The sequence below is a fragment of the Heterodontus francisci genome, chromosome 20 (genome assembly GCF_036365525.1).
Source record: "Heterodontus francisci isolate sHetFra1 chromosome 20, sHetFra1.hap1, whole genome shotgun sequence".
Classification (NCBI taxonomy): domain Eukaryota; kingdom Metazoa; phylum Chordata; class Chondrichthyes; order Heterodontiformes; family Heterodontidae; genus Heterodontus; species Heterodontus francisci.
The window spans coordinates 52407956-52435806 of NC_090390.1; the positions used below are offsets into that span (position 1 = coordinate 52407956).

At 42.0% G+C, this 27851-nt stretch overlaps 1 protein-coding gene across 4 annotated transcripts in view; it reads left to right on the plus strand.

Moving 5' to 3' along the window:
- Window positions 1-27851, plus strand: part of adam12 (ADAM metallopeptidase domain 12) — a 378401-nt gene that overhangs the window by 321757 nt on the left and 28793 nt on the right. For all 4 annotated transcript variants that reach the window (XM_068052744.1, XM_068052745.1, XM_068052747.1 and 1 more), the window contains 5 exons: window positions 5694-5871; window positions 9903-9992; window positions 14366-14561; window positions 16802-16910; window positions 25854-26052. In XM_068052744.1, coding sequence (XP_067908845.1) covers window positions 5694-5871; window positions 9903-9992; window positions 14366-14561; window positions 16802-16910; window positions 25854-26052 — 772 coding nt within the window. The remainder of the gene's footprint in view (window positions 1-5693; window positions 5872-9902; window positions 9993-14365; window positions 14562-16801; window positions 16911-25853; window positions 26053-27851) is intronic.

The following is a 27851-nucleotide window of genomic DNA, read 5'->3' on the forward strand; positions in this document are numbered from 1 at the left end:
CCCGCACCCAACCCGACCCTACCATTTGGTTAACTTACCTTCCGTTTTTCACTTTGTTGCTGATCTGCACAAGCTTAAAATAACTCTAACAAACCCACCTTTGTAGTCCAAAAATTAAATTAACATTGGAGCCACTTACCTGTGATAGAGCGTGTCCAACCCGGCCCAACCCGAGCCTGAATGCCAGACCCGGAAGTGCAATCCGACCCAACCCGAACTCGACACATGTCATCGAGTTCGGGTCGGATAGCAGGCCTTTAATGGCAGGGACTCATTAAACAATGAAATTGACATGCTGGAAAGCCTTTAAAAGTGAAATTGCAAAGCTTGTAGCCAGTCTCAATGAAATACTTCTGCTTGCAGGATTTGTTCTGAGAGACTGAATTCATTGCTTAGAGGGTCATTTGCAACTTTTGGCAATATTTTCAATTACCTTGGAGTTTACTCACCTTCATCTCAACTTCCCTGCTTTATTCATCCATGGTGTGTCATTACTTGCTAATTTGTTCTTGCTTTTTAGTGGGCTATATTCCTTTGGGATTCTATTGATCACTTTTATAAACATTTACCACTGCTGTTCTATTTCTATATTTGTCAATAATTTTTCCGGTTTACTTTCCCTAGTTCCATGATTATTATTCATTTCACCTATTTGCTTACATATTTCTTCTTCCACTTCCTTTCCACTATTAGATGGTCTGTGGTATACTCCTATTCTGAGGGACAGGATTAATCTCCACTTGGAGAGGCAGGGATTAATCAAGGATATTCAGCATGGCTTTGTCAGGGGGAGATCATGTCTAACAAATTTGATTGAATTTTTCAAGGAGGTGATTAAGTGTGTAGATAAGGGTAAAGCAGTTGATGTAGTTTACATGGACTTCATTAAGGATTCTGATAAGGTCCCGCATGGGAGATTGGTCAAGAAGTTAAGAGCCCATGGGATCCAGGGCAATTTGGCAAATTGGATCCAAAATTGGCTTAGTGGCAGGAGGCAGAGGGTGATGGTTGAAGGTTGTTTTTGCGATTGGAAGCCTGTGACCAGTGGTGTACCACAGGTATCGGTGCTGGGACCCTTGCTGTTTGTAGCGTACATTAATGATTTAGACGTGAATATAGGAGGTATGATCAGTAAGTTCGCAGATGACACGAAAACTGGTGGTGTCATAAATAATGAGGAGGAAAGCCTTAGATTACAGGACGATATAGATGGGCTGGTAAGATGGGCAGAGCAGTGGCAAATGGAATTTAATCCTGAGAAGTGTGAGGTGATGCATTTTGGGAGGACTAACAAGGCAAGGGAATATACAATGGATGGTAGGACCCTAGGAAGCACAGAGGGTCAGAGGGACCTTGGTGTACTTGTCCATAGATCACTGAAGGCAGCAGCACAGGTAAATAAGGTGGTTAGGAAGGCATATTGAATACTTGCCTTTATTAGCCAAGGCATAGAATATAAGAGCAGGGAGGTTATGATGGAGCTGTAGAAAATGCTAGTTAGGCCACAGCTGGAGTACTGTGTACAGTTCTAGTTGCCACCCTATAGGAAGGATTGATTACATTGGAGAGGGTGCAGAGGAGATTCACCAGGATGTTGCCTAGGTTGGAGCATTTCAACTATGAAGAGAGACTGGATAGGCTAGGGCTGTTTTCCTTAGAGCAGTGAAGGCTGAGGGGGGACCTGATTGAGGTATACAAAATAATGATGGGCATTGATAGGGTAGATAGGAAGAAAAGTTTTCCCTTAATGGAGGTGTCAATAACCAGGGGGCATAGATTTAAGGTAAGGGGCAGGAGGTTTAGAGGGGATTTGAGGAAAAACTTTTTCATCCAGAGGGTGGTTGAAATCTGGAACAGACTGCCTGAAGGGGTGGTAGAGGCAGGAACCCTCACAACATTTATGACGTATTTAGATGAGCACTTGAATTGCCATAGCATACAATGCTACGTGCCAAGTGCTGGAAAATGGGATTAGAATAGATAGGCTTGATGGCCGGCGTGGACACGGTGGGCCGAAGGGCCTGTTTCTGTGTTGTATAACTCTATGACTCTATTCGTGTGATCAATCCCTTCTCGTCTTTTATTTCAATCCATATGCATTCTGCTTCTAACCCTCTATTCGTTATGTCCCTTTTTTCCACTACCATTTTGTTATTCTAATTAGTACAGCTACCCACTCCCTTCTTCCTTCCCTATTCTTTCTGATAATGTGAGAGCCCGCAATATTTAGTTGCCAGTCTTGCTCTTTATGTTGCCATGTTTCAAATATTTCTGCTATATCTGGTTCCTTGCTATAGATTATGGCCTCCAGCTCCCCTCATTTTATTTTGGATTCTGTGTACATTGCTGTATAAACATTTTAATTTGTCTTTAACAGTTCATTGAGTCATTTACGGCGTAGAAGGAGGCCATTCAGCCCATCGAGTCCATGTCATCTCTCCACGGAGCAATCCAGTCAGTCCTACACCCCCACGCGATCTCTGTAGCCCTACAAGTTTATTTCCTTCAAGTGCCCATCAATTTTCTTTTGAAATCATTGATTGTCTCCGCTTCCACCACCCTCAAGTGCAATGAGTTCCAGGTCATTACTGCTGGCTGTGTAATAAAGTTCTTCCTCACATTCCCCCTGCACTCTTGCCCAAAACCTTTAATCTGTGTTCCCTCGTGCTTGTACTGTCAGTTAATGGGAGCAGTTTTTTTCTTTTCTAACTTATCTAAGCCTGTCATAATCTTGTACACCTCTGTTAAATCTCCCCTCAATCACGTTTGCTCCAGGGAGTTGTTTCTTTTACTTTATTTTTAACAGTCCTTTTATACTTCTATTTTATAACTCTATTTGTTCCTGACTATATTACCCCTGTTGCTTACCTTGGTCTGACCTTCATATTATCATTATTTTATTTGTACTTGCCTGGATGGGTGCAGTTCCAACAACACTCAAGAAGCTCGACACCATCCAGGATAAAGCAGCTCACTTGATTGGCACCCCATCCACCACCTTCAACATTCTCTCCCTTCACCACCAACACTCAGTGGCAGCAGTGTGTACCATCTACAAGATGCATTGCAGCAACTCACCAAGGCTCCCTCGACAAGCCCGTGACCTCTATCACCTAGAAGGTCAAGGGCAACAGTTGCATTGGAACACCACCACCTGCACGTTTCCCTCCAAGCCACACACCATCCTCACCTGGAACTATACCACCGTTCCTCCCCTGTCACTGGGTCAAAATCCTGGAACTCCCTTCCTAACAGCACTGTGGGTGTACCTACACCCCATGGACTGCAGCAGTTCAGGAAGCCAACTCACTACCACCTTCTCAAGGGCAATTAGGGATGAGCAATAAATGCTGGCCTAGCCAACGATGCCCACATTCCATGAACAAATTTTTTAAAATGTTAGATATTTCACATCAATCTGATTTCTTTTGGAATTGGCTTCAGTTGAGGCTTCAAAAGTCCTAGTTTTGATTGGTTATGAAGTCAAACAAACAACACACAGAGCTCTTTATACCACTAGGAAACATGGTGCATTAATTTTCCAACCATATCATTGTAGAAAAGAAACTTGACCACTAAAAGTTATCAGTTATAGATGCATACACAAACTGATCGGTCTGCCAACAGTGTCAGGAAAAACAGATGTATCTATTTTCATCAAGTACACAAGCATCAGTTCAATTGAAGCATTCAAAAGGGAATTAGACAGTTATATGAAAAGGAAGAATGTGCCGGGTTATGGGGAGAAGGCAGGCGAATGGAACTGAGGGAATTGTTCTTTCGGAGGGCCAGTGTGAACATGATGGGCTGAATGGCCTCCTTTTGCATTGTAACGATTCTGTGAGGATCTCCCTTTCTCTCCCCACTTTAGATTTGCAGAATACATTGATGCACACTAGCCATTATGTCACCAGACCTGAACACTCTAGAAGCAAGAGACCAATAAGTATTTATTCTTTCAATGTTGCTGTGACTCTGCCACAAAGAACATCTGTTTACTTACTACCTGTAATGACAGTGGGAATCTGATGAGAAGACAGTTATAATGGTAGTGTCCGTCTGAACTTATGTATCACCATTTTACTCAAACAGACAGGAGAATCCACACCGTGTATTGAATCCTTAAACTAACCTGAAAGCTCACAATCTTGGTAACTTCAGATTATGAATAAAGTTTCATTGAGTTCACAGATCAATCCATAAACTACAACAAGAACAACTTACCTTTCTATAGCATAGCCTTTAACATGGTAAAACGGCTGTATCACCACCGAGCATTACATGTCTGCTGGATAAATGATTTTGTTCTCAAGATTGTCAATTGGAATTGTAATAAAACACTCAACTTAATCTACCAATACTGTGCCAATCTTCTACAGTTCTAACAATCTGGACTGAATTAGGGGTGTACAAGAATTGACAGGAGGGAATTAGAAAGCAATGATAATATTAAGAAAAAATCCAGAAATGCTGGAAACACTTAGCAGGTCCATCAGCATCTGTGAAAAGATATGGAGCCTTTGAACTTTGAAATAATACAGATGAACAGAATTTAAAACGAAACATAACAAAGGGAAACAAGAGGGAAATGCACGTGCACGCATGCACACACACACATACCCAAACTCACTGAGATGAAGTGTTGTGGCTACCCCTGCTTCAGTAGAGCCCTTATTGGTACAACTGCTGACATTTTAAATTTGGAGTGTAAACATTGAAAGAAAACCAGGCTATGCACAAGGACCATTGCTGAGAGAAGTAGACTGAGGTAGTACAGAAGACATGCATGTGCAGAGGTCCGCAAATATTGGGAATTAAGACTGAGTTAAAGTTCTCAAGCTCCAGCAGCAGAGCAGAAGATGCAAAAACTATTTCAGGTTTTGGAACAAGGGAAGGGTGTGTTTATTGGTAAGTTTTAGTCTTTTTCCATGATAGTTTTATGTGTATGCATTTATCATCTTATAAATTTTACTTTTAGGGGTATATAGTGGGATAAGTATGGAACTAGTATAGCAGCTCAAATAACTGTTGGTTTTTTTTCCAAGGATGAGCTGATCCCTTTTTTGTGAACGGGAATGTTTTGAAAGTCATAAATGTCTTTTGATAATTGCCTTTATACATGTGAAATTTGATCTAAATAGTAATTTTGGTGTACTTCAGATGTAATGGACACGTTGCCAGACACAAATGCTGTGATTTTATAGATAGATATACAGTTGTGATTTTAATTGAAGTTGTACTTCCATTGATTTATTAGTATTCCGAACTGTTTCAATTTCTATGGAGTTATGCTCGTGAATATATAAGTTAGGGTGAACTGACCAAATACATGCAATCTTGTAACCAGTACACTATTTCTCATACATAAGAATAAGCTTTACATAAATTAAGTTAGTTTTAAATATTGCAGCAACCAATGTATTTTGGTTGTAAACATCAGGGTTATGTGAGATGTTTTAATCTTCCACTGGTGATCACAGTCCAAATTACACACACTGTAATGAGTGCAATATATTGTAAGCAAGGTTAAACCAGGAATCTTAGTTTGCAGACCAAACATGTTAATCAACTTTCCTCTATTTACAATGTGTATCCTGTTGCTATTTATGGCGACTGATACAGAAGAAAGGGGATGTAACAACACAATTGCATTGAGTTGCATTTTTAGGCTTAACACTGTTTTTCTTTTACAGATATCCTTTTCCCACAGTGTTTAGCAGCTGTAGTAAGAAAGATCTGGACAGTAGCCTGGAAAAGGGAGTTGGAATGTGTCTCTTCAACATGCCAGAAGTGAAAGAGCTCTATGGTGGGCAACGGTGTGGCAATGGATACGTGGAGGAGGGCGAGGAGTGTGACTGTGGCGAACTCGAAGTAAGATGACAAAATAGGGACTGAATTGTTTTTTATTCCTTTACAATTTGCAATTCATTCTTTGGAGTTTGGTTTCAAGCTCCATTCTGTGTAGCGTTTTTTCACAAAATAAATGCACAATAGCAATGCTTCCAGCCAACATACTTAATATAACTGTATATTATGCTAAATAGTACTATAGTAAATCAGTGGTTGAACAGAACAGGTAGCTGATTCAAAACCCTGGGCTGCATTTTATTAGAGCACCGTACATCACGGTGGCACGCTTTGAAGTCGGCAGCCTGCCCACATTGACCGGCCGCCGCTGAGCCCCCGCAATATTATGCGCGGGGCCTCATTTAAATGGAGAGGGCATAATGGCCACCCTCTTTACGCCATTGGGGGCGGTGGCATCTGGCGCCACATCTGGCAGGTGTCACACCACCCCCCCCCCCCGCCCCCTAGGCCAATGTCTGTTTTAGGGCCACCGACCCTGAATAAACACTTTTGCCATCGCGACCTTACCCTCCCAACCTCGTAACATTTGCCCTTCAACCCCTTCCCGCCATACCCACAGCCAATAAAAAGTGTTTTCCCCACTCCCCCACCCCTCCTGCCCTGAAATCTACACCCCTCCCCCCTCCCCACCTTGACTCGCCTCGGAACTCCATTCGGAGTTCTAAAGGCATGCGGATTGCAGCCGGTGGTTGTAAAATCAGCGTGGGATGGCCGTCGGTGCCAGGTAATTTCATCTGCAGTTTAATTACCCTCATTTGAATATTTTAATGAAGGCCCCCCCCCCCCCCCACCAAGCGGCAGGGGGTCCGCACTGAGGCCTCGCTGCTATCGCTAATATCCAGCGGGGCCTTCTCGGTGTCATGGGTCGTGGTGGGCTGCTCCTGCTAGCATTTTACAGGCCTCCCCGCCACGACCCATAGCATCAAGGGGCTGGTAAAATCCAGCCTCCATGTGTGTTATCAAAACATTCATACATGAAGTGAAATAGTTATAGCATTGACTTCCAAACTAAGCAACAACAGTTTAAAATCCTGTGGGGACAATGCATATATGAACATGCTGGCCATAGTTGTTATGACCAAAGTGGGAGGAGTGCACTGTCTTTCTAGTTCCACTTCTCCACAGGTCACAACATATATTTAAATGTTTACCCAGTTACCAATACAGTCAATCATTGACTCTATTTTTATCCCAGAATAAAATACACCAACCAGGTTTCTTTACTAAACAACAAAATTATCAGTTTATTATAAAACAAAACTTAACCAGTAACGAAGCAAAGCATTAACCCAAAGATTGAAGTTTGAAAGTTCCCTTTTTACCTTAGCCACGCACACACACAAACACACCGGTGAACCGAAAAATAAAGAGATTTTCTCTATGGAAAGATGGAAAGCTATGAAAAGATGTCAGTTGTTCCATTTTGGTTTGGCATCCCAAATACGTGTAGACAGCTATCACTGGGATCTTTCTAGACAGTTCTTTTCTGGTAAGGTTGAAGATCATTTTGGCAGGCTTTTCAGGAGAAATGTGGAAACGGGGGTTTCTGACAGGCTTTTCAGGAGAAATGCGGAAACAGGGGTTTCTGGCAGGCTTTTCAGGAGAAATGCAGCATCGGTTTCTCTATTTCTTACACTTGATTCTCAGGAAGTTCTCAAAGAGATGGAAGAGGGTGCTAATGGTGACTGCTCTCTTGGCTGGTTTTCTCCAACTGTCTTCAAAACAGTTCACCCCCCAACACACTGTCCAAAGTGAAACCAAAAACAATATCTCAAGAGTCAAGTCTCTTGACTTCTATAAATCTTGACCCGTCACTTCTCTGTAAACATCTTCTCCAAGTCAAAAAACCCCTGCTGGATATTTATCTGAAGACCGGTGACTTCCAGTAAGGGTTGTTTACAAACCAAGTCCAAAAGACCTTCCAATTACCTCTTTTAATGACCCCAGTGAAAAAAATCCATGGAAGCCTTTTCCGTTTTCCCAAATAAAACAATGTCCATAATTTTAAAATACATAAGTCCTCAACGAAATACCTAACAAAAAATCTAGAAGCACATAGTATAACATAGTATAGCAACATTTTCTGTTACAATTTTAAGGGAAAGTGGCAGGCTGAAATGTCCACAAGATTTTACAAAAAATGTCATTTAAAGTGATGCTCACAATAAAATTGCAATTGACTGCTTTGATCCACCCTCTTTTTGCCATTAGCATGCATGTTTCTAAATTGTGATTCAAGAAAGGAAATAATTGCTAATGTTATTATTCTTATTATAAATGCCTTTTAATAAATCATTACCAAGTAGTATTGCTGATGATTTCTGAAGTCTGTTTTTAAGTTAATGGAGAGGATGCCACATAGAAATGATAGGCAGCATTTGCTACCTAAAAAATCTAAATACATTTTACACAATATTTAAAAGTAAGAATTTTTGGCACAATGTTGGGAGTCCTGTTCTGCAAAGGACAATTCTGATATCCTTGACTCAATGAGATTAATTTTTCTGGGCAGTTGAATTTTCAAAAGGCTTTTTTAAAGTTCCACACAAAAGGCTATTACTTCAGTTCAAAGCTGTGGAGATTCAGGGTAAACCCTGGCAACGAATAAAAACCTGTCTGAAATGTACGAAACAACAAATATTCATTGAATGAGTTATATTGGAGTAGGAGGAGCTACTGAATGGGGTGTCTCTGGGGTTGGTGCTGAAAACATTGCCATTTCTACTTTATGTAAATAATGTGGATTCAGAAACTCAATGCAAAATAGTCAAGTTTGCAAATGATACCAATCTAGGAGGGCAATGAAGTCACAGGAAGGAAACAAAATTTGCAAGTGGGCAGAACAATAAAATTTAATGCAGAAAAGTGTAAAGTACTTCATACAGGAACAAAAAATACATAGCATACATAGTCTGTAAATGGTGTTGAAATAGCTAAGAATGAAGCTGAAAGACACTTGGGAGTCAAAGTAGACACAACACTAAATATGTCCAACCAATCCAGAACAGCCATTAACAAAGCCAATAGCATGTTGAAATACATAGCTAAAACAGTAGAATAACAGGAAATAACTGTCAAATTTTATAGTGCTCTGGTCAGACCACACCTTGAAAACCACATCAAATCCTGGTTGCCAAGAAGTCAGAGAGGCATTGAAGCACAAGAGGGAATGCAGAGAAGAGTTACTAATCCCCAGTGCTAGATAAAGCCTGGCTACCCGACCCGAACCCGACTAGACCCAACTACTTCACCCAGAATATTATTTCAAATTAAACCACATAAGTAAAACTAAAGGACAGGGGCTGAAACTTGTAAGAGTTAATTTTAGGACTAATATATGGAAATTCCATAAAGAATGATCAACTTGTAAACTGCCAGAAAAGCAATGGAGACAAAATCCCCTGCAATCATTGAAGAAACAATTCTGCAATTAGGGGCATTAAGATTTATCTGACTGGATAGACTAAGATGAATTGATTGGCCTTCCTCTTGTGAAATAAAGCTGGCAAGCTACCTGGCTGTATCATACAAGTGGTAGCAGAAAGAAAAAGTGATGCTTTTTGCCAACTGGCATTGAGAAGATCTGTGCCAAATTGTCAGCTGTTTAGGAATCTGTTGTATGGCAGGAACGAGCAAGAAGATAAGCATGCATTGGTTTTCAAGGTTTCAAGCTCAGTTAAACATATGTTAGTGGATTTTCTGTGACTTTTAGAAATAATACCAGTTGTTCAAATGATCCCATTTATGTTACTTAATGCAACCTATGACCACATCTATGGCACAAATGAACATCTGAGTGTAGCACAAAGGGTAACACAGTCAATCATATCAGGGAGCAACACTTTTAGAAAATGGCACATAAATTAATCAGGTTTAAATCGTTTTATGTATGCAGACGGACTTTTGTGCTTTGTTTCCGAATAATAATTACAAGTCAAAAATGTCTTCCTTTTCTAGTAACTGTCTCTGCTTTGATTATTGAGCATAAATGTATGGACATAAATAATCTTACCAGTTTATTTTTCTGTTTTGAGGAATGTACCAATCCCTGCTGTAATGCAAGTACCTGCACTCTGAAGCCTGAAGCAGTATGTGCACATGGACTTTGCTGCAAAGACTGCAAGGTAACTGAATCCTTTGAGAGCTGATGTTCTTCCTCTCACAACAAAATGACATATTTTGCATTCACAGTTCCCAAATGTTTATAAACACATTCTTTAAACTTGCAACATTGAATGTAAAATGATATGGGGTAGAGAGACAGTACATGCTGCATTTATCAGAGAATTAATGGAAACGTGACCAAATGTCGAATTTAGATTTTAGAGAGACTCAAACAATGGCACCATTTGTTCAAAAACCCAGTGTTACAGGTCATTGGTGTAACAGTGTGCTCACCATGGCATTTGGATCCACATTCATGATTTCTCATAGCCTGGATTTATGATCTTAGTAGGACCACCAGGGCAGGCAACAAGCAGAGATGATTTTATTTATATACAGGAAGTTTGAACAAAAGGAGCTCTTGCATGGTGTCTGCCTTTAATAATTGTATCAGCCTGAATTATTTCCCCTCTAAGTCACTGTCTTTCCTACAAATACAAACTCAAGGCATCAAGTCTGTCTTCATAGGTCAATAAATAATTCTCCTTGCCCTTCTTCACATCTTTAGCAAAGTCACAATGTCCCATGGATGCACAGATCCTTCCCATAGGGTGGGAGGGAAAGGTGGAAGAAGAATAACTCGATGTCATTCACACAGCTGCTGATCAATTACATAGCAGCATTGGCAGAGGACTGGGAACAGGCCAACCAAAAACTCCTTAGTAAAGGAATAGGATGTGGTCTGGGATAAAAAATGAGAATTATTTTTAAAATGTAAGAAGGGAATAAAATGAAAGAAGAATAAATCAGCCCTGATATGTAACAAACCTGTGAAGGATTTCCATACTATCCATTATAAACAAATCTCATACCCATCTTGGAAATTCTCAGCAGGTCAAGTAGCATCTGTGGAGAAACAGAAATCGGTCAGTTGACATTTCAGGGCTTAGGACACTTCCTCGGGACTGGAAGCTGTGTCAGGTGAACAGCATTTAAAAAGGAACAGAACATGCGAAAGAGGGAAGGGAAAAAGACATATAAAAAAGCAATAGAATGGCATGTGAAGTGCTTACATGGAGACAAGAGATGGTTAAATGGCAGAAGTGATATTAGCAGGAGACAAAAAGAGGCAAAATGGGAGGAATAATGTTGCCTCCTACGAATACCATTTCTTCCATTCAATGATCTCTTGATTCCCACCCAAGTACTTCACATGTCATTCTATTTATTTTCCTTCCCCTTTCTCTTGTTTTGTTCCTTTTTAAATAATGTTCGACTGTAATATCCTCCAGCCCTGATGAAGGATCTTAAGACTGAAAAGTTGACTGACCAACCTCGATTACTGTTCAGATTGACCCGACATGCTGGGCTGAGTTTTATTCAGGCACTGCATTCCAGAACGGCACCCTTTGAACTCGGCAGGGTGCCCACATTCAGCAGCCACTGAGGAGCCCCTGCAATATTTCACGCAAGGGCTCATATAAATAGTGGGGGCGGAGCGCCCGCCCCCAATGACAAGTAGGGGTGGCTTCAGCGTCCCCGCAATGACGTCTGGTGCCACGGTGCAGGCGCGGTGCCATTTTTAAAGGGCTTTAAGTCCTTACAATTAATTTTAATTTTTAACGGCAAAACATTATTGATTTTTATTAAATATAAAATTAAGTGATGGAGGCCCTTCCCCAACCTCCCCAGTGGTTATTTCATTGCCCGAAATGACCATCAATTGATTTTTCATATACACGAACTTCCCCCCCCCACCCTTCATTCTTTTGCCCTTCAACCCCTCCCACCATCCCCACATCCGGTAAAATTTGACTTCCCCACTCCTTCACCCCTCCCGCCCTGAAATTTGTATTACTCCCCCCTCTCCACCAGGTTCTTGCCTCAGAACTCCATGTAAAGTTCCGAAGGCGCGCGAAGGCCAAACAGAGGCCGTAAAATTGGCGTGAGACTGCAGGTAAGTTATTTTGAATATATCTAATGGAAATCTGCATATGGAGATGAAGGGCACACCACCAGGCGGCAGGGAGACCACACCGAGGTCCCCCCGCTGCTGGTAATATGTGGTGGGCCCTTCTCGACATCGTGGGTCGAGGCGGGCCTCTCCCCACAGAATTTTACCGGCCCCTGCGCCACAACCCACAGTGTCGAGGGGCCAGTAAAATTTAGCCCACTGAGTATTTTCAGCTTTTTCTGTTTTTGTTTCAGATTTCCTGCATCTTCAGTATTTTTCTTTTTGCTCACATCTCTCTCATTCTCATTTTAGTTTCATTCTACATCATTACAAAATATAATGTTCATCTTCCCAAACGTGTAAATTGCTAAAATTGTTTTATTTTAATTGAACATCGCTAGTGAGTGTGGCCTTTGACATCACTGCAGATGTCTTCATTCTTCTAATGGCACTTTGTGAAGCAGTAGGTTACTTACTTTACTCCTCTGTGGTCAAGTTCCAGATTAGATCAATTCTTAAAATGTTGTGATATATGTGACAAACCTTGTCAAGTTTCAGACAGTACTGATGGTAAAGCTGATAGAGGCCTGAGCTGAAATGGCATTGGAGCCAAAAGAAACCACAGCCTTATTACCCCCTCACTGGGGAGGTCTACAGGTAAAAGTCAAAGGTCATTAATAAAGAGAAAAGATTGTTTTATTTAAGTTATATTCTCTATTCATTTTGACACAAATATAGATTAGCAGATTGGTACAAGTGTGTTATAGTTCTGTAACAGAGAGTAAAAACGTCAGTATAGGATAATTTTCCACCTTCATGCGGCTATTTAAGTTAATGGTAGGAAAATAGTGTACAGCACAGTTCCAAATTTCTGATATGTGTTATCAGCACATGAGGCCCTCTGCTGGTAGTGCAAAGGTGGAAAATTACCCCTTATAGGTCTAGTTAATACAAGGAAAGGATTTGATCATATACAATGCGACACATTGAATATCCTTTTTTTCATTCTTTCTTGGGATGCGGCTATCGCCGGCAAGCCCAGCATTTATTGCCCATTCCTAATTGCCCTTGAGAAAGTCATGGTGAGCCACCTTCTTGAACCACTGCAGTTCATGTGGTGTAGGTACACCCACAGTGCTGTTGGAGAGGGAGTTCCAGAATTTTGACCCAGCCACAGTAAACAGTGACATAGTTCAAAGTCAGGATGGCGAGTGACTTGGAGGGGAACTTGCAGGTGATGGTGTTCCCATGCGTCTGCTGCCCTTGTCTATCTAGGTGATAGAGATCGCGGGCTTGGAAGGTGTTGTCGAAGTAGCCTTGGCTGTAGTGCATCTTGTCAATGGTACACATGGCTGCCACTGTGAGCCAGTGATTAAGAGAGGAATGATTAAGGTGGTGGATGGGCTGCCAGCCTAGTGGGCTGCTGTGTCCTGGATGGTGTCGAGCTTCTTGAGTGTTGTTGGAGCTGCACCCATCCAGGCAAGTGGAGAATATTCCATCACACCCCTGACTTGTGCCTTGTAGATGATGGACAGGCTTTGGGGAGTCAGGAGGTGAGTTATTCACCACAAAATTCCCAGCCTCTGACCTGCTGCTTGGAGCCACAGTATTTATATGGCTGGTCCAGTTAAGTTTATGTTCAATGGTAACCCCAAGAATGTTGATGGTGGGGGATTCAGTGATGGTAATGCCATTGAATGTCAAGTGAAGATGGTTAGATTCTCTCTTGTTGGAGATGGTCATTGCCTGGCACTTGTGTGGTGCAAATGTCACTTGCCACTTATCAGCCCAAGCCTGAATGTTGTCTAGGTCTTGCTGCATGCGGACACGACTGCTTCAGTATCAGAGGAGTTGCAAATAGCACTGAACACCTTGCAATCATCAGCGAACATCCCCACTTCTGACCTTATGTTAGAGGAAAGGTCATTGATGAAGCAGTTGAAGATGGTTGAGTCTAGGACACTATCCTAAATTATATTCATGTTCTCTGTGTTATTAGTTCAGGCCTCTGGATTACTAGTCTAACAACAGAATACAGGCATGAGTAGGATCTAGTGTTAGTGAAGCAATAATGATCAATAGTGACACATGAAGGTGAATAGTCAAGGGGGTTTTCTGTTCATCTGCCATAAATTCAGAAGACCACCTCAGAAACTCCAGAAAAATGGCCTTCGCGTAGTAACACAGGATGACTGGGAGAACTTCCGCGGAAATGTACTCGCATGATGTCACCTGTTATTGTTGCCTCATTATAAATATGCCCACATTAAATTTGATTAATATGTTGTTTGAATCAATATTAAATGTAAATATTTACTTTCACTGTAAATTTGTCTGTACCAGCAAACGACCGTCATTCTATTTGGACAATTTCAAACTGCATAATGTAACTTTCAACCCATTGATTTATTTTGTTTTTTTGTTGATGTACATTTGCAGCTGAAGCCTCCAGGAACCCCTTGCAGAGATTCCAGCAATTCTTGTGATCTGCCTGAGTTTTGTACTGGAACAAATGCACAGTGTCCAGCCAATGTATATCTACATGATGGACAACCCTGTCATAAGAAGGATGGATACTGCTACAATGGGATGTGCCAGACCCATGAGCAGCAGTGTATTACTCTCTGGGGACCAGGTAGATAATGATTACCTTAAATCTAACTACAATACAGCATAGAAAGTCATATCATCTGATCATTTATGGAGTTTCAAGCCAAGAAGTTAAAATTGCTATTAAGGATCTGAGACCTTTACAGTGTGTTACGACCAGGTGAGAAAAGAGTCTAGGGTTCCCTCTCAGCCTTCACCTCGTCTTACTGTAACAGGGTTTAATTTTAACACAGCATTTCTTTTTAGTTCCCCCTTAATGAATCCAGGTTTTCGCCGGGTGCTCCGGTTTCCTCCCACAGCCAAAGACTTGCAGGTGATACGTAAATTGGCCATTGTAAATTGCCCCTAGTGTAGGTAGTTGGTAGGGAATATGGGATTACTGTAGGGTTAGTATAAATGGGTGGCTGTTGGTCGGCACAGGCTCGGTGGGCCGAAGGGCCTGTTTCAGTGCTGTATCTCTAAATAAAATAAAAATAAATAACTTCCAATTATAAGGCAAAGAAACTAGCCAAACAGGTTTTCTTAGGTTTAAAGAAAAAAGGTTGAACTTTATTAAACTTAAACTCTAATCCTGTTAACATCTACGGATAACGTGACGCGCCCATGCCAGCATGCATACGTGATACGCACATGCAGATAGAGACAGAAAAGAGCAGAAGAAATAAAGTGGAAAAGTTTGAGGCATTATCTGAAAATGGTTTTGGCTGCTATGCTTCGAGCTCGCTGCAAAATCCTTGATTGGAAGTAGGTCTTGCTTTTCGTTGGGGCCCAGTATTCTTCTTAAACCTTGTTCGTTGTATGAAACTTTTCTCTCTTGAAGTTCATGTGTCCTCAGTGGGTCCAGAGGCTTGTGAGAAAGAGATGGGAGCAGACAGGAAAGGTCTTCTTACTCCAGGAGCAAACAGTTCAAACTCTTTGTACAATTCAGAAAAACCCAGGTTGCCAAGCAGGTTAGTCACGTAACTAGCTGGTTTGACCATGTCTGTTGGATTCTCTTGTCTTAGCCAACCCTGGAATGTCTCTTCTTACACACAATACCTGGTGCTCAAGGTCCATTGTGGGTTAAATTAGAGCAGGGTTTAGTCAATTTGTCCCTCCATGCACTGTTTGTTAGTTTGCAAAAAATGTTTTTCTAGTCTGGTGAATTTTTAACAAGTCCTTTCTTCACTCCAGTAACAGTTTAAAATCAAGCTCATATGACAAAATTAATATGCCTGATTCTTGGCAGGTAGGGGGGGTGGTGGGGTGGTCTGCATGACAAGTACCATACATGAGGCAAGTCAATTCACCCTGCTCATAATTGTCCTACTTCAACTCTTACGCTTAGTAATCAAAGTGCTACAAATTGCTTTCATTGTCATTAACTTGACAGGGAGAGAACTAGGTGAATTAATTCCAAGATTCTGCATACATAACTCTTGAACTGCATGTTAGGAAAAGTGCAAAGGTGGCACAGGTTAGCCTCCCCTTTAATTTTGCTTCATTCCCTACTTCTGTAAAAATGTGCCATCTTTGTGCACCTGATTCAAACAAGAAAATCCCTATTTTGAAGAATCAAATGGTACAGAATGTATGCACCTCAGCACATGTCATGAAGCTGCTTTGAGGTTTTTGTCATAGTTGATATCATTTCTGGTCCAGGATTAAAAATAATTGGAAAAAAAAATTGAAAATACAAGATCCTGAATGTTCCAATTCATGACATTACTATTATAGAGGCCTGTTGGAGAGGTAGCTTATTTGATCGAATCCAAAGGCTGCCGATCCCCAACTTCTTCCTGTCACAGATGAATTGAATTTCATCAGTCCTTAATGAAGCTGCTAAATGGAGAGCTTTCAAAAGCCTTGCTGGCTGATGTGCAGTCTTTCTGTACAAGGGCATATGTGTTCATGAAGTGGCATTTGTTCTAGTTGTAGAGAAATCTGAAGCATATATTACCTTGGCATGGACTTGAAGTGAGTGAAGAATAGATGATTCATGACATAAAATGGTTTACCTCTACATGTCCATTATGATCATGTGTTGCTCCAAGCAGATTTGAGAAGCTAAAACCTGCCCGAATGCTGCTAAATCAGTTTTTATAGTTCATGAAATTTTGTTGCTGGATACTTTTCTAAGAACGAGATGAACACTATTCATCCATATTTCATTGGTTTGATTCTGTCATTGGTACTAGATGAGAAGTTGTTCCATTTCCTCGCACTTTGATTATTCACCTGAACAAGTACTCATAAAAGTGACTGAAATTGTTCTAACTCCTTTAGGTGCTAAACCTGCCCCTGGAATCTGCTTTGAAAGAGTAAACTCAGCAGGTGACCCATATGGTAACTGTGGGAAGGACTCGACTGGTTTGTTTGCAAAATGTGAGATCAGGTACAGACAAAACATCTTATATCTTCTCAAGATACAAACAATTGACTTATGACTCCTCTACCCCATAATCTATCCACCTGAAAACATACACTAAAATACAGAAAACATTTAGTTAACATTTCCTATTTTACACGAGCGACTGGGTTTTTATTGGGTGATTCTGTTGCAATGGGTGGGATTTTTATTTAAATGAGGGTGGGACCTGGGTGGGGGATTGCTTAAACCCACCCCTTGGGTTGGTGTGCCGGTTTCCTGATGCAAAACTGACATGTCAAAGTTTAAAAGGCTCCAACAAAAACTAATAGAGGCAATCTGCCGGAAATGGATAAATGGCCACATAGGCTTGTTAAGCTCGTTAAGGGACAATTATGAATTTTCTTTATAAGGCATGGAACTCGATCATGACAGGGAGGAAGAGGCGCAAAGACAGTGGGGAGCCAGTCAGAATGGTGGGTCAGCAACATGAGGCTCCATTAAAGAGGGAAGGCTCAGAAAATACCCTCATTCACAGGCAACCAGTTATACAGAGTCAAGAGAATTATCTGTCACATCTTTTCACTCTTGGGCATTTTGGAGGAGGTGGTGGCTTTGGGGGTGGTGAACAGGTCCTTCTGCTTACAGGGCTCAGGGGTTCACGAGAGAGGGATTCAGGAGGACTGCACATTCCAATTGAAAGGAAGGACATAACAGGGTATTGGGATTAAGCTACTCCGAGATAGGATCGACTAGCGATGAAGAGCAGCATCGCCATTAGCAGAGGCAGATCCACAGGCAACAGGGGCTCAGGGATCAAGAACGTGAGGCAGGAAGGCAACGGAGGCAATACTCTCAGCAGAGAGTCTACTGCCAATGGAGAAGCTACCTGGATATCTCGGAGCATCTGTGCTGCAGAAGGCTGGGCTGGTCCAGGCAGATGGTTGCTGACCTGTGTGTGTCCTCATTGAAGATCATCTATGGGTTCGCAAGAACAGGCTCCATGGCATTCCCGTGGCTGTAAAAGTCACAGTGGCCTTGTACTTTTTTGCAACCGGTTTCTTCTAAGGAGCGGCAGCAGACATTAGTAGTATCTTGCAGACAGCAGCACATCATTGCATCACAAAGGTAACATATGCTCTGTTTGAGAGGGCGGGGATCACTTTGAATTCTAGGTGGATAGCGGCACTCAAGCTCAAAGGGCAGTGGGATTTGCCTCTGTTGCTGAATTCCCTCAGGTGCAGGGAATCATCGATTACACTCATGTGGCCATCAATGCACCGACTGACCAGTCAGGGAGATTCCTCAACAGGAAGGGTTTCCACTCCCTAAAGGTTCAGCTTGTATGAGACCACAGTGAGTGTTTTATGCAGATGTGTGCATGCTATCTTGGAAACTTCATCCTTCGGCAATCGTAGGTGCCACAGCTCTTCATGGAGCTATCAGAAATCTGTGGAGGACTTGTTAGTGGATAAAGCATAACCTGTGAGGAGATGGCTGATGACTCCAGTGCTTTGCCCTGCCACAGAGGCTGAGAGACGCTACAACCAATGCCACCTGAGCACGAGGGTCATCATTGAGCTGGCCATCAGCTTCATGAAGATGAGGTTCAACTGCCTTGACCGGTCGAATGCCCTCCAGTATATTGCAAGGCTTCAGAGTCTCAACCTGACACACTCTTCCCCAACGTAGTCCTTTGCTGTGTTAACCCTTATTTTCCATTCTCCTGCCTTTCGTCATGATAACATGGAAACACACAAGTCTGTTTTAGTGCAACAAAATGCCCAGTGCTTTATCGCATAACAGTTTGATGTCATGTATAACAGAAACGCCAAAGCGACCGACAAAGTGACATTACTGACGGAGTGGCCTGTGCTCACAGCCGCTCCTACGATTTGCTCTCCCAGTGGCTGAGGATGAGGTGGAATCAGACTGCTCACTAAGTGCCTGTCTGGGACTGAGATGCCCCTGGTGGTCGGCCGCGCCGTGGAGGTGGTGGGGAGGGGGGGACACCTCTAAAGGCTGCTGCACCAGCATCACTGCAGGGAAAGCCTCTGTCACAGGGCTTAACTCTGTAGATGCTTTGTCCATCGGAGGGGCCATGGAGGTGGATGATGATGCCGGAGCCCTGTGAGGGCTGGCCCTCTCATTACCATCTGTCACCATCCCAGCACTTTCATGGTGCCCTTGATCGCTAGAGGGAACTAATAGCTTGGGTGCAACTGGCATCCACTCCATGCCTTGTTGTGCCATTTGCGTCACTGACTAGTCAATGCTACAGAATTTATCATGCATTCCATGCAAGTCAGTGCACTGTTCCTGCAACCACTCTGAGTGATGCCACATATGGCTCTCCATGAGGTTGGCCACTCTCTCAATGGAGGAGTTCATGCACTTAAAGCACTGAGACATTGTGGGGCGCATGAGACAAAAGGACACCTCCATTGTCATCCCATGACTCTGCAATTCCTCAGGTAACTCCGACATGTAGGCACACATCACACACTGGTTCTCCAGGCAGAACTGCCTGTTTCGTAACTTCTTTAGGATCTGCCTCTCCTCCCTGCTGAGCAGAGCTGTGCCTGTCCTCCATCCTCTGAGAGGGACTGGCCACAGCCAGGTCTGTCTCCCCCGTTTCCTCCTGCTCTGAAGTGATGTGCACTTCACAGTGTCCCACGTTCTCTAATACCTCGCAAGAACTTACCGCGTTGCAAGTATCTGCACTGGTGGATGGTACACAAGAAAGATGTGACAGTTCAGGCTTTGAGGTGTCTTCCTCCTCTGACTCCTCCAGAACAGGTTGGCACTGTCTTAACTCATGCCCCTCTGAAGTTGGCCCTGTGGGAGACATAAGAGGTGGTGAGAAACTGGCACCATCAACAGATGCTTCTGCTGCATGAAATAATGAGATAACAGCTTATGCACTGACAGCTCATTGCACAGGGAGGATTTCCATGCATCCCCTGGGAATGTTGAAACCTTTTCACACATTCTATGTTGGACTCTTGTTTCTCCATCTCCAACATCCCAGTGGCTTGTCACTCTGGATACACCAAGGGCCAGCTCCTCAAAATGCATCAGTGACACAAGCTCAGGAATCCCGTCCAAGCATGCCCTCTCACTCTCCCTGGCATTGTTCTCCTGTTTGGCCCGCATGGTGAAGAAAGATACCGTCAGGACAAGGCCTTGCTCCCTCACCACTTGCAGCTTTTCATTCACATAGGATGTTGCAGACTTCCTCATCGCCCATTGTCCAATAGTGCTCAGATAATGAACAATGCTTACAGGTCATCAATCCTGCTGTGCACACCTCTCTCCTATTGTCAGGAGAACTCTATGCGTCCTCAGGATGCCCCTCTCTTTTGGATTCTGGTGACTAGTAACCAGGAGGCATGCCATGTGGGTCTATCTTTGGACTCACCTTGTCAGACCTAAGCAGATCATTGAATATTTCCTGCACTAGACCCAGTTCCTCCTCACCACTCCTCTGCCGCTGACCTCATGAGCCACCTCCAGCCATGCCTCCTTGGTTAGCCTTGCAAACTTTCTCATGCCACTGGCAAGGAACAGAATGCTTCTCCCCACTGTCACCTCCAGCAGCACCTCAAGTGAGGCATCAGAAAAACGGCATGCTGCCCTGGCACGGGAGCCCTCCCTACCCACAGCTCTCTGCTCAGCTTTTCCTTCCACCGTGGAGATGAACTGCAACCACAGCAATTGCTGCTGCTCACCCTTTAAATCAGGCCCGCTGCTCCCTGTGTCCCGCCTCCTTCCCACATCTGCCGCCGCTAATTGGGCGGCAAATGCGACTCTGGGCCAATTAACTGGTTTTCCAATTGAAATTGCAAATGCAGTGCAGGGTCTGGACCCGGAAATGAACCCATCCCCAGAATTGAAATCCTGCCCATTTTGCCTGTTCCATGAATGGAGGATGTCACCTTTGAAGTGGTACATCTCTGTATTATGAGAATTTTGAATGTTTGCAGATTTAAGAGAGTAAACTATAAGCTAAGTGCCTGTTTTTATTTTTATTTTGCATTGATATGACTGTTCTACCTTACTTCTTTTGTGGGCTAACAGCGATGTATCTGTAATCCAGATGGTCTGTTTGTGTCTTATATATCACTTCTTTGATAATCTTTGAACTTAATGGTCTATAGAAAATGATTGTGTGCTTAGGACTTCGGGGTCCAATTTTTAAGCCATCTCAGTTATTTTATCTGTGACTGGCATTTAATTTTCCACCAGGCTTCATTTTCAGCAATAACCAAATCAATTTTCCTTAATAATTAATTGAATATCCATCCATGGTGTCTGGTTTCCCACCAATTTGAGTTTACTTTCCATTCATGATATATAATTTTCCGATGGACTAAATTGGCTCTATTCCATAATGTCCAATTTCCTAGTCGTGTATTTATTCAAGTTCCCAGAAAATCTGGTATAGATGTCCAGCTATGATGTCCCAATTTCTGCAGAACTTTAAATTTGTTGTCTACATTGCTGTCAAAATGCCCTAGCAGGTTACATGGAATTTCCAACAACAATATCAAATTTCATTAGGAGCCTACATTAAATATTCAGTATGACTATTTCATTTTCCTCCAGCAGTCCAGATTGGTGCTTTGCTCATTCCACCCACTTTATGGCAATTTAACATTCTGTTGCACTCACAGCACCAATTTCTCAGCTAATCTAGAGAGGGGCTCCCTACGAGGTTGTTGTACACAGGAAGTTTGTTGTTTCAATACTTTGAATTTAAATTTCGATGATCCAAAATTTGTGAGGCAACCCAAAGGCCTAGCAACTGGACCATGGCTAGTGGAGGGTGTGATCTAGGTGCAGAGCATGCTGCTTGCACCTAAAGAGGCCATTGCTGGCCCACAGCAAATTGCTCCACTGACCTCATTTGTACGTTACCAGCAAGCTGGGGGTGCCTGTTATGGTTCTAGAGGCAGTTCGCCATTCACAGAGCAAGGAGTAAGACCCTGGCAAGCCAGGGTCCTCCCAGCTCCACATTCAGTCAAGTAAAAAACTTAAACTTACCTCTTGGGTGGCTGCCTGCAGCAGTCCATTTCAGCACTGCTGGATTGACTGCTGTGCAACTGAGAAGACCATACGCAACATGCACAGCACATACTGTGATCGTTCGCAGAACCAATTACACAAAGAGGCCTGAAATTGTTGCTCAACAGTTGCTTATGGAATTCAGGGGCCTAATGCCAGTTTCAGGTGGGCACCCTGGACATTTACAGGGCACCATAACCAATATAGCCTGCGGCACACTTCTGATGCAGACTGAACACAAACATGTTGCACATCATTCTCACAGAGATATATTTAGTTAGAGTTCATTTAAATTTGAGACATTTTCACAAAAGGAATGTGTTCCCAGGTGGGCCCAGGTGGCTGAATTCTATGGCTAATAGAAAAAAGCTTTTGACCAAGGAAATTACTTTTTGAACAGGCATTGAAGCAGCAGCATCTCATTTCATTGCAATTTCAGAAAATGAAGCGTCAAACAGGATTTTGTTTTGCGAAAATATCCCAAGTCAATTCTGGATAGCTCTGCATGAATTTATGGAAGTAGCAACAGGGATACTCCAGAGCTCTCTGTTTTTAAAGATATGTGGAATCATGAAAACAATATTTCAAACCAGATGGTGACATTGTGAAGTCTTTGATTTCAGTCAAACCAGCAATTTTCAAGCAGAATACAGTGATCTGACCTTGCTTTAGATTTTTGGATTAATTCAACATTTTGGTTGATCCCAACTCAATTCCAAACTAGTTTGAGCAGCCAGATTTTATAATCCAGATGAAAATTGGTTCCATGTTAATTTCCCTGGGAAGCAGGGACTATACATGCTTCTAACCCTTAGGGCCCAGGGAGGCAGCATTCCATTTGATGGACTTTTATGTAAGAGCATATTAGAAGGACAAAACTCTATTTCTTAATATCTCTTACAAACTTACCATATCCATGCAGAATGCTAATTCCATATTTGATTACTATCCACCGTCCTTAATTGTTAATAAACACTTGTAAATTTCACATGGCTTTGTTAATGGTTAGTTATAGGATAAGAAATGGTATGTTTTTGGAAGTTGTTTTGGTGAAAGAGTGAAAATAGATGCTAAATGGGTGCTGTGCTAGTAAAACGCTCCTGTTTGAAAGTCTAGTTTTTAGCATGCAATTTTGGACTAATTGGTCATTACCATAATTTGAAATTGCCTGGAGGTGCTAAAATATAAACCTGCAGGTTTAGCACTCAAGGACTGATTGGACAGAGTTTTCATGGAGCAGTATATGTGGGTTCTAGTCATCCACTTTGACTGAACCTGTGCAGTGTGTTGGGTGACATACAGTGGCATGTTTCAGGATGGCTCAGGGACTGAGTGAGAGGGAGCACAGGTTCTTGGACCTGCCACTGAAGGTCCCGGTGGAGGATGTCCAGTGGAAGAGGGATGTCCTGTCCCTGCAGGGGGACAGGGGTCCAGCTCACCTTCCTGTCCCTCTTTCCTGCAGCAGCTGGTGCTATTCTTCCTAGGCCTCATGTCCTGCTCCCATTCCTCCTCCAGACCAAGGGATCCCTATCAAGATGCTTGTGACCAAGCACTCCTTTTCTCATGGTGAGTCCTATAAGGTGTCCAAAAAGGCACGGCACTCATGCTTTTTAGCAGAAGTCCCCAGACAATTTCGAGAATAAATGTTGATAGAGTCTCTTGAAGTCTTGGTGAAGTGTCCCAGAAAATCCCCTGATGGGTTTCAAAAAGTCCTCTTCAAACCTCCAGCAACAAGTGAACAGAAAGTGGTGATATACCATTAAGTATCACGCAAAATCCTCAGATACAACTTGTTTATTCCTAATCAGCTGGTCACTGTTGGGAGATTAGGTCAAGCACTAGCCACCAAAATGCTGTACAGTCTTGTTAATGAGCACTGGCAGGCAAATTAAGTGGCAATCAGCCCCTTAACAAACCTCCAGCTGGCCAATCCTAGCGCAAGCTTCAACTCCTTTACCAAGATGGCATCTTGCAGTAAGCATGGGCTAAACCGGTGTTTCAGCTTAAGATTCCACCTTTGGCACCTCGGAGGTTCTTTAACACTACTGTATCCAGAGAAAATCATCCCTTTGTGCTTTATTGTAGCAGGCTAAGAGCAGTTGCAGCACCACTTTCGGAACAAATAAGTATAACAGACCTCCTTGTATATTGTTTTTTAGAAGATGCAATGCTATCCTGTGGAGGAAGTAAGAATAGCCAGTATTATTTTATCAGCTCAACGATTTTATGCCGTTACCTCAACTGACTAAGTGACAAATCTGAGATGATCCACAGGAAATCTTGGCCTGGATTTTGCAGCTATAATGACAGTGAAACTGTCAGCATTCATTATCATGACTTCTCTGAAACTGACAGCAACTTCGCACAAGTACAGTTGGACACAGAAATCCAGAAGTTGCTGTCAATGATTTTACGCTATTCCCCCAAGGCTGCAATCAATGGAAATCATTAAATTGATGAGAACTCTCTTTGTCATGCTGTAAAAACCCTTGAAAAAGTTACATCTTGTTGAATGGGGTGTAAATGGGTTTTTAACAGCGTACTAAGTTCATAATTACTGCTAAACAGCCTCTGTGGCTCTGAAAGAGTAATTTTATTTTTGTTGAATGTCAGTTTTCTTCATTATGGTAGGAAATTCCACATTTTTTAAATTGAAATTTGTTTATGATATTTTAGTTTTACCCATGTGCATGTCTCAATCATTTACTTCGCTATCTGTAAAATATAAAGTTAAAAATGAGAGCGTTCAGTTGATTGGCTGTTTACTCGGCTTGCTGACATCACTGCTGCTGGACACCTGGAGATCCCCTTGACTTGATGCTAGATTCAAACTGAAGAGAGGAAAGGGGAAATCTGCACCAAAACATCGCTAGATCTTTGAGGTCAGCAGTGAGCAGTGTCACTTCACTGCTGAACGCAAAATCCAGCCCCTTAAATTTGATCTGCAAATGTACCCTTGGATGAACGACATAAAAAGCTTCTCTTCCTACAGAAACAATAATATTTTTAAAAGATCTGATGCTTGAAAGACTCACAGATATATGACAACTATTTTACAGCACTGGTCTTTCCACAGAACAAAAAACAACAAATAAATAAGAAAAACAGCTCATGAGATTAACCCGTAACCAAACGGGAGAAACACATCTTTATTTGCTTTTAACTGTAGCCAAAACCATCTTTAAAAAAGGTTAAATAAATTCCTCCAGCAGAATATCAATATGTACCTGAGCAGCTGAGTTTACTCAGCAAAAATATCTTTCACACACAAAAGAAATCACTTTAGGCCTAATCATTTATTCAGTGCCCAGGAGTCTTATCATTTATTTATTGCCCAGTAAATTTGGCAGCTCAGGCTATACATTACTTAAAGGAACTGCAAGTTGAATATTTTCCAAAGATATAAACCAAGCTGAATGAGGCCTATTTGCAACTTAGACAATCAAAACAGGAAGAGTAATGTCATACTGAATTAGAACCCTCTGATGACTGCATGAACAATTGTTGACTAAAATAAAAATCTTTTATTTATTGAGATTACTACAATTAAGAATTAATCTGAATTTCTCTACTGTTCTCTCAAAGCACTTTGTAATGTGTATCATAAATAAAACATTTAAAATTCTTATTATGGTTGTGTGATTTCATTACTAAATGAATATTTTGAAAGTTGTTGAAAGTTTTTCAGTACTTAAAAATGTTAATTGTCACTTATTAGTAATTCCTAAAGTTAGCTGAGTATTTTGACACAATTGATAATATTTTTGCCTTGACTCAATTGATTGTCATAATCTATTAAAGTTTAATTATCCTGTGGAGTCTGGAGTATAATTTTTTGCCATCATCTTTCCACTTTACATAACTGCCTCCTCAGTTATACCATTTGTCTGTTTTTCTTAACAGAGATGCCCAATGTGGAAAAATCCAATGTCAGGGAGGAGCAAGCCGCCCCGTTATTGGAACAAATGCAGTATCCATAGAAACTAACATCCCTTTGCAAGAAGGTGGAAAGATCTTGTGTCGTGGTACACATGTCTATCTAGGTGATGATATGCCTGACCCGGGGCTTGTGCTAACAGGCACCAAATGTGGAGAGGGGAAGGTAGGAATGAGCCATTCAAGTAAACATTCAGCCATTCCCTTTTAGATAGGATTTCACCTTGTTAAATGTAAGTGGAATAATCTTCCATCGCAGCAGAAACACTATATTAATATATTGATTTGAAACACTAATTACTAATCTACAAGCATAGAATGCCATATCAAAGTAAAATGCAACCAGACACTGGCCTCTCTATTGGAATGTTTAGTCTGAAAAACAAGATATTCCACCACCCCCTCCCAAAGTGGGAAAAAGATGGCATGCAGTGCCATCTCTATTGAGAGATTAATATCTAGAATTATATTGAAAAGATTGAACAGCTACAGAGATCTGACATTAGCCATAATTTATTAATGTAATTATTCATTCCTTCGCACTTATTGTTTTCCTAGCACAATATTGTGATCTAATAACACACATTGAGGTAGATTTGGCTCTGCAGGGCCGCCGTGCTCCTGGTGCCACAGGATTTTTTTAAAAAATAGTTTAAAATCTGTCTGGTTTTTGTCTGTCATCGGTGGCTGTGAGGAAGACTCAATGCCTGCCCTGCTTATTGTCCACAACTATTGAAAAAAGGTTCTTTAACCTACGTAAGGGGCATAGCACCTGTTTTAGGTGTTCACTTAGGCACCTAAAAAAAGGTCCCACGAACTTAGAAAAAAACCAATGCCTTTGCAGATTGAGTGCAGACCATCTCACTGTTACATTTATCTTACGCCCCAAAGACAATTACTTCTCCATTTACTGCTGCTCTGACTTTTCAGTCATTACTGCCATTAGTAAAGAAAAAAAATAAACTGGCACTTACATAGCACAGTTCACAACCTCCTGACATCCCAAAGAATTTCACAGTCAATTTATTAATTACCTTTGAAGTGTAGTCACAGCTGTAACGTAGGGAAATGTAGCAGTCAATCTGCACACAAGATCCCACAAACAGTAATAACATAAGGGACCAGATAATCTGTTTTAAGAGGCTGGTTGAGGGATAAATGTTGGCATGTACACCGAGAGAACTCCCCTGCTCATCTCTGAATGGTGCTGTGGAACCTTTACATCCACCTGAGGGAACAGATGGAACCTCGATTTAGTGTCTTATCTGAAAGACAGCACTTGCCACTGTGCAGCTCTCCCTCAGTACCACACAGTGTTCAAGTCCTGGAATGGGGCTTTCCATAACATTCTGACTCAGGTGAGAATGCTACCACAGGGCCAAGGTTAAACCCTAGTACAAGTTTTCTGTATAAACAAAATGAAGTATCACCACATCTACACCTTGCCACAAATTCAATGCTTATAATCTCAGCACAAACACCCATTATTTTCAATGGTTAAATGAATTTCTATTGCACAATAGTGGGTTTGTGCCCACAATCCACTGCATATGAGTTTCGCACCTCAGTAATCTTATGGGGAGACACCATGGGCACTTCCCCATATGGAGGAAGCTAAATTCAGGACTACTGACTCCAGACCAATCTTTCACATCTCTTTGTAGCCAGCTTGAGTGCAGCATGAGACAAAGGAACGTGTCTGCTGTATATCTCTCAGCTTGGGTGGGGGTGGGGCAGCAGTGTTCCCTCTAAACTGCGCAGGTATGTGGCCGTGCAGCAATCGGGAACGTGCTACACAGGGAACAAGCAAGCATCTTCCCTTTTAAGATGCACGTATGCACAGCCGCATATCAATCTTAAATGTACCGTGCAGTACAAAAAGCCAGCCACACATAGCAAACAGAAGTTAGAGGGAACATTGGTGGGCATGAAGAAAATAATTAAATTAATGGCAGATAAAGAACT